Below are 7794 nucleotides of genomic sequence, written 5' to 3' on the forward strand. Positions count from 1 at the left end.
GTCCTATGCAGTGCCTTTTAACTTCTTTTGGGTAACCGTTTTGGGTATTTGATAAGGATATACATAAATACACACACACACACACACACACACACACACACACTCGGGGAGGGGGAAAGGAGAGAGAGAGAGAGAGAGAGAGAATGAGAGAGAGAGAATGAGAGAGAGAGAGAGAGAGAGAGAGAGAGAGAGAGAGAGAGAATGAGAGAGAGAGAGAGAGAGAGAGAGAGAGAGAGAGAGAGAGAGAGAGAGAGAGAGAGATCTCCCCCTCCCAAAGGAGAGAATCCTTTTAAAATCTGTAAATACATCTTGACTGTTGTAAGATAGTGAAAAGGTAACGGGGAGCTTTTAGTTCTCCACCATTGACAGATGACAGTTCACAAGCTTCTGCCATCGGTGGAAGGGAGAGAAGAAGTGACTGAGGCAAGAGGAGTGAAGGGTAAGGTGTGGAAGGCAACGTTCTTTTTGGGCTGACATGGAACCCCGAGTCTTTTAACCGCTGGGCGACACATTGTAGCAACTGCCATTCATCAGGTAGGTAGGAAGCCTCCTTCCCTAATCTTGTCTGGAGATAAATCAAAGCCCTACCAATTTTTGATGTTGCACAGCTGGCTGTGTTGAGCAAAGGACTTAGCGAAAAACAAAAACAAAAACAAAAACAAAACAAAAAAACAAAAAACACCCTTGGAAGAGGGGCACTTTGCTGAAACAAAGACCCCACTAAAAACTTCAGCATCTCATCTGTTGCAAACACACTATTTGGAACTTCAAGTTTTACTTTTAAAAGATAAAATGATTCTTCTCGAACTTCCTAATCAGGGATATGGCCCCTGAAGAGAGGGGATTGTCATCCACAGCTAGGGGTGCCTTCTCCCAGCTGAGAGAATGTAGCCTCAAACATTCATCTCCACCCTCTTCTAGTAACCTTAGTTTCCCTTGAGTCGTTCTGTGTTAGTCTCTCTTGATTTATTGTACCCTGGGGCAGGAGGAATCTCTAGAAACCTTGAGAGTGGAGCTACACCAGAGTTGATTTATATGGGGATATTGGTATTTCTGGGCATCTCCATGTGTTCGCATCTATGCGCCCACTAAGAGACCGGCAAGTTTTTACTTTACAATGTGTGAAAACAATATAGCTTAAACCCTCTTGCAGCAAAGTCCGTTTATGTGGCAATATCGTGTTTACTGTGGAAGCTGCTGCCCTGTTATACCATTCATTGTTCAGATGAATCAAAGCCCAACTTTTTTTTTTTTTTTTTTTTTTTTTTTTTTTTTGATGTTAGGACTTTGTTGAGCAAAGGACTTTGCAATAAATGCCTTTGGAGGGGGGCACTTTGCTGAAACAAAGACCCTTGGTGGAGCCAAGGCAGGTCTCTTCAGAACCATAGCAGACCTCTCCTCCTGGCACCAGGTGTAGGCCCTAACCCAGCAGCTACTAAGCTGCACATTGAAATCTCAAGAATTGCCAACCTCCATAATGGCCAGTGTTTTTGTTTGCGAGGAATGTACTAAGAGAGAGAAAGGGTGTCCCTGGGCGTTCCGTTGTTGTGGGTTGGCTCTAATGCTATTTGTATTAATTCAGCTCCCCAAATCATCCAGAAACCCTCACATCAGCCTGCTCAGGGTCCCTGCCCGCAATTGGCTCTAATTGGTGAATAAATTTGCCAGTGGCCAATGGTTGGGTAGGAAGACAGAGGCGGGACTTTAAGCCCACCCCACCCCCACCCTCCCACCCCCAGCTCTGGGCAGCAGCCTCCTATTACTGCCTAATTCTTCCAAGGTCAAGGACTTCCTGGTAGTTGTTGTCCTATAGAAGCTGAGAAGATGTGAGAACAACTCCCTGGGAGAGCCTGCCTCACTGGAGGCTGGGTTCCCACAGGGGAATCGCCACAATGGACTGTCTAGAGTGTGAATGAAGAACAGAAGCATGTCTGACACCCACACCCACACCCCCATCTAGAGTGTGAACAGTCTAAGAGAAGCATGTCTGACCCCACATCAAGAATGATACCAAGGTTAGGCTGAAAGAACAGATGGACAGATGATGGGAGCATCCCTTGCTGTAGGGTACCATTTTCTGGATATTCATATGCTGCAATCCATCGTACTGTGTCCATCTCCTTGGGCTGAAGATACAAATAAAGAACGTGCTTGCTATTTGCCAGCGACCTTCCTTGATGAGAAAACAATGGAAGAAGCAAAGCTAAGGAAAACTCAAAGCTGCTCCTCCACCTGACAGCTCCTTTCATGCAATAAGACAGCCATTATAGTCTCCTTCAGAGTGTGCCCATGGTCATGCAGCAAAAAGGGGGGGGATACTGTGCATTTTATGGGTCTTTTTTTGGATATATGCACTTAATATTAACTCAATGTTCAAATATTCACAACAGATAATTCTAGATTAGGGCTTTATTTTCTTTCTTCCTTTTTTCCAAAATTTTAAAAGGTTTTATTTATTTACTTCATGTATGTGAGTCCACTGTTGCTCTCTTCAGACACACCAGAAGAGGGGATCGGATTCCCATTACAGATGGTTGTGAGCCACCATGTGGTTGCTGGGAATTGAACTCAGGACCTCTGGAAGAGCAGTCAGTGCTCTTAACCGCTGAGCCATCTTTCCAGCCCCAGGGCTTTATTTTCAAAAACATCAGTTTAATTTGACAAAATAGATGTGAAGTTGTTGTCAAACATAAAAATAGGAGTTGAATTGCTTCTTCTTAGATGGATCTTTCACATTGACTTGGCCATATGGACACTGAAAAAGAAGGATTGCAAATTACTATAGATTTCTTAACTGTCATTGTAAGAAAGTACAAACAAGTGCTGTTGGCAATGGTTTAAATCACTTGATCCACATGTTTTGGAGACTCAAGAATACAGTGGGAACTTTGGGTAAATAGCCCTAATTAGGACCAAGGAACCATTTCCTAAGTATATCTTTCCAACCTGAAGAATTTTATTATCAAACACCCATTCTTACAAAATCCATGGGTGCTAGATTTACACCTCTTACGTATTAGATTAGAAACAGTTCATGGCACAGATAAATGAATTCATAAAAGTGAAGGCTGACTTTTAGAACACTGCCTACAGTTCATAAGAGCATTTACTGTCTAGGCTTCAATTAGAAAGTGGACTAGTAAAAGGAATAACATCTTCTTTTAGAAAAAACATACAAAATGTTCTGTAAACAGACGTTATCTGGTTATAATCTTAACCTATTAACAATGTACCTCAGAGATATGCCTTCCATTAGGAAACAAATTTCTTCTTTGCTCAAAATAGGGGAAGGAATAGTTCATCAGCTTTGATTATTAAACATCTCTTGGAATAAGCACCCTCAGACCTATAGCACTAACTTTGGAGAAATCTAGCCTCACACTTACTTTAAACACAGACTAGAAGAAAGCAGAAAGAATGAGGTGTGGAGGGGAGAAGGGAGGGACAGGAGACAGAGATAGGCAGGCAGAGAGAGGGAGAGACAGACAGAGAGACATGGGGACAGGCAAGCAGAGAGAGAAAGAGAGAGAGAGAGAGAGAGAGAGAGAGAGAGAGAGAGAGAGAGAGAGAGAGAGAACCAGAGCCAGAAATAGAGACAGGCAGGCAGAGAAAGAGACAGAGACAGACAGGCATCAAGAGAGTGAGGGGAGGAGGTCGAAATACAGAAATGGAGAGACAGAGAAGAATATGAACTACAGAAAAGCTGAGGCCCAGCACTCAGATCTGTAGGCTGAGGGAAAGCACATAGAGCAGGGAGTGGAATGGCAGGGAAGGAAGAAATCTTATCATTTCAAGGTCCACCTTCAACCTGGGGCAAATTTCTCCTTCTTAAGGTAGCAGTATTTTTAGGATCTGGTCTGCAACACGTATGTATATATGTATGTATGTATATTTTTGGTTTGGTTTCTCTTCCCACCTTCCTCTGTGCATGCCTAGTGAAAACACCTTCTTTCAGACTTTGTGAGAGCTTCCCTCAAAATAAAGAGCTCCCCTGAATCTCACATCTTAGCATTTGGGGGAGTGGATGCTTGCAGCAAAACGTTACAAAATTCCATTAACTTTAAAGGTCCTGTGTTGGTACTAACAGCTTCATTGTCCTTTGCTAAAACAGCTTGTGAAAAGCGCACTCTAGGTCTACTTAGCTTTTTTTATTTGACTTGTTGTTCAAATAATAGGTATTTATGAAGTCACAGAAGCTCAGCAAACTGCCGGGGTAATTCGAGAATTGTTACTCACGTGTCTGCAGGCAGAACCACAGCAGGCACCTCTCTGCAAGTGGGCCAGCCTGGTGAGAACCACATAGCCAGTAGCTGGATCCAAATAGCTTAGCTGGCCAGCCTGAAGAGTAATAAAACAATGCATCAATCTTCATTAATGTGCATCATATCTCCCTAGTAATATTTTTAGGCCAAAACAGTTGTAAAATTTTTTTAAAAAAAAAGAACAGTATTAAATTTCTTTTCCAGTAATTGTGGTGGCGTTTGCAATTAAAGAGTGCGTGCATTTCGATGCTATATACAAGCTAACCGTATATGATTAGATGGAGAAACATACAGTTTGAGTAAAATGAGACGTTGATGGGAAAAACAAGAACTCCTCTGTATGCGACAACTATGTGGCTGCCGCTCTGATATTTTTCATTCTGCCTCAAGGTAACAAGCTTAATAACAGGTGATTTAGATGACTTTAAGAGCTTAAGAGGCTGGAAATGAACTGCACTCAGAAGCTGCAGTTACAATTTCAGTACTTACAATATGTGGATAATGATTTAAACTCACAGAAAAGGTGCTAATCAAAGCCAAACAGGCCTCACAGACAAGCATTGCCTTTGCCGGTATTGAATCTTTTCTATACCTTCCCGATGTGTTACCTCAAGGCAAGGTCCAGAGTTTTCCTGTCCTCTCCCTCACCAGTGTGGTCAGATCTAGTCTTAACTGAAAAGGTATTGTTTTGCCACGTTAACACTCACTGGCTTCACAAGCTTGATCAACAGCGACTTCCAGTACACCACCTCAGACTTCAGGGATGCATTTTCCACCGATATGCAATTGTGATTTAAAACATAAAGCCTCCAAAGCACTGTGTGTGCAGGGAAAGGTAAATTGTAACTTCTCCCACGGATGTATATCACGTTAATGATGTTTCTTAGCCTCCAGATTTTATAGGAGAACTTCCTTATGGGCTTTTCTACAACACTTTAACCATTAGTAACAGTAACTCAGTGTAGCACTCCTGCATATAGACTTTCGTGAAAACAAGCATGAAGGCAGTAGGTCTTCTAACATGCATATTCATTCTCTCTCTCTCTCTCTCTCTCTCTCTCTCTCTCTCTCTCTCTCTCTCTCTCTCCTTCCCTCCCTCCCTCCACACCCCCCTCTCAGATAGTCTCACTATATGGCCTTGCCTAGCCTAGAACTATGTAGACCAGACTGGCCTCAAGCTCACAGCCAACCTGTCTGCTTCAGCCTCTCGAGTATTGGGATGTAAGGACTGCACCAGTCCTGCCAGCTCAGGCATACATTTTCCAACTGGTCATGAACAACTTCAGCTATCTGGCGTTACACTTAATGATGTCACTCATTATGGTTGACATTTAGGTCAACTTATGTTAGTTCAAGTCTAGTTTCACTCATAAAGGCATTCCTGCACAGATAGATCAGGGCAGTAAGAATCCAGCAAGTCCCGATGCTGGTGGTCTCAGGGGCCACTCAAATCCTGAGGCTATGTGACACCAGATGCACCCAACACTGCTTTAGAAGGACCCACTGTCAGAACCTCATTTCCTTTTCTTTTCTCTTCCCCCTCCCCACAGAGCTCGCGTTTGACAAACTGGAAGGCAAATACACAACACTGCAAAGTCTTTAGACTCTTCACTTATCGTCTGTGCGTTTCCTTGAGACAATGATCTGGCAGCCTGGAAGCCTAACAGGTTGCTCCGCATGTGGATGGTGTACCTCTGAGTTTGCTGACTTCCTACCCACAATTCATTTCTTCGCATTTAAATGAGCCTCGGATAATGAGGCAACAAAGAAGAGGCAAGTTTGCTGACAATGTGACTGGAGAGTGAGATGTCCACAGAAAGCAAGATACCCAGTTGTAGCCACAGGAGAGAGGTAAGGCCGCTATCTCCCTTGAGGCATGGAAAAATACCCTTGTTTGGGAGTTCTTCTTTGTGGGAAAGAGAAATACCAAGCATGCTTCGGGGCTTGTTTCCGGTCTCCTGGACAGTCACGAAACCTGTGAAACCCATGATGAAAAAGTGGGTTCCCCAGTGCAAATACCTTCCTTCCTTTTCCTATGTTGATTTGAACCACTCTATGCCACTGTTGTTTGCCTTGAAAATCATGAGACTTTTGGCTTTTCCCCGCCATATTTGTATGTTTTGTGGAAACGAACTGCATGTGTTATATTTAAATAAGAGCATAAGCAAGAATGGTCAAAGGCTGTCAGTAATCTTTTGATAAATCTTTATTCACTTTCAACACTGAAAGGGTTAGATGGTGGATTTTCGGGGCATACTACTCCCAAGGGAGTGTCGACCTTAGGAAACATTCAAGGTTTTCCTCTGCCTCTGTGGTTCAAGCCAAACAAAACAATACTCAGTGGTCTGATCAAGTACTAGCCAAACACAGAGCTTAACACATAGGTTTATTACAAACCACTTTTATATCATTATAAAACTTAAAATATAAATAATGCTATCTTCAAATATTGTATTCTAAAGTGTCAGGAAATTGAAGGGAGATAAGGTTAGATATTGGTGGTGACAAGCAATTGTCAAATCCATAAACCAGAAGAAAAGGGTTATTTAAGAACGCCCAGGGAAAAATGCAAACATGGCTGACTATAATTTCTTTTGCTCTCTTGTACTGGAGGCAAAGGTTGAGAGGACGTAGAGCAAAAATGTAAAGCGTCTGTCTTATGTTTTCATTATTAAAGTCAATGGATGGCAGGCTATTCAAGCTATCACATGCCTGTGCAACATACTTTTCCAGTAACTGCTCAGTCCTTCTACTCTCAGTTCCTTAACACCCTTTTCCCCACCCAACACACTCACACACTGGAGGGCGCGCACACACACAAACCCCGAGACAAGCCTTTAGTTGGGACACAGATCAGAAAACGGGCTGAGCCACCAATCTCAGGGCAGACACCTCTCTATCCGGAACGCAAAAGTGCGACCGGGTTTCTCGCAGGACCTTCTGAGCGAACGCACCAGGCCGACCCGCCCAGGCCAGAGGCCCAGCACCTCCGGCCCGGGGCCCGCCTCGGGGTCCGGAGGCCGGACGCGCGCAGGCGCAGAGGCCGCGGAGCAGGCAGGAGCGGGTCTCACCGCGCAGGCGGCCCGGTGCAGCTCGGCGATGTGCCTCTCCGCCGGTGTTAACTCTCGGTTTGCTGGATGCCTCTGTTCTTCTTCGGCCGTTCCCCAGGAGCCGGGCGCGGAGCCGCCGCAGGCTCCCTCGGAAGCGGAATGGAGGGTTGAGTAGAGCTGCTGTCGGAAGTCTTCGGCCCAGGGCGGTGACCTCCCAAGTGCTTGTCTCGCCAGCGCCCGGATCCCCTGGGCGGCCATGGCGCCGGCGCGGTGGGAGGCGGGGTCGGGAGGTGTGGCGTGGGCATGGGAGGCGGGGCCGGGTCTAGGGGGCGGGGCGAAGAGTGGAGGCGGAGCACTGTTTAATGAAGATCGAGCTGCTTCAGTCTCCTGGCTCCTCTGCTGGGAAAATTATGCTCTTGAAGTGGAAGAAGGTACCTTCGCAATTCCTAAAGTCTCTGCTATTTTTTCTCAAATAAAGGGCA

At 44.8% G+C, this 7794-nt stretch overlaps 1 protein-coding gene across 1 annotated transcript; it reads right to left on the minus strand.

The window, feature by feature from the left end:
• Positions 1-2425: 2425 nt before the first annotated feature.
• C10H1orf53 (chromosome 10 C1orf53 homolog) lies at positions 2426-7594 on the minus strand. Its single transcript, XM_032915574.1, has 3 exons — positions 7334-7594; positions 4237-4338; positions 2426-2755 (listed from the first exon to the last, which is right to left on the minus strand). Exons 1-3 carry the CDS (start codon positions 7568-7570, stop codon positions 2684-2686), a joined length of 411 nt encoding a protein of 136 aa, XP_032771465.1. The 5' UTR covers positions 7571-7594; the 3' UTR covers positions 2426-2683.
• Between the last annotated feature and the right edge of the window lie 200 nt (positions 7595-7794).

The sequence above is a fragment of the Rattus rattus genome, chromosome 10 (genome assembly GCF_011064425.1).
Source record: "Rattus rattus isolate New Zealand chromosome 10, Rrattus_CSIRO_v1, whole genome shotgun sequence".
In the NCBI taxonomy this organism is placed as follows: domain Eukaryota; kingdom Metazoa; phylum Chordata; class Mammalia; order Rodentia; family Muridae; genus Rattus; species Rattus rattus.

What these genes read in the sequence shown, in the direction of transcription:
- C10H1orf53 (XM_032915574.1), bottom strand. Translation starts at nt 7,570, where the DNA reads ATGGCCGCCCAGGGGATCCGGGCGCTGGCGAGACAAGCACTTGGGAGG. An exon ending in TGCACCGGGCCGCCTGCGCG is followed by an intron (nt 4,339 to 7,333) that starts GTGAGACCCGCT and finishes ATTACTCTTCAG; the next exon opens with GCTGGCCAGCTAAGCTATTT. An exon ending in GTGGTTCTGCCTGCAGACAC is followed by an intron (nt 2,756 to 4,236) that starts GTGAGTAACAAT and finishes CTTCTTTTTCAG; the next exon opens with TGTCCATATGGCCAAGTCAA.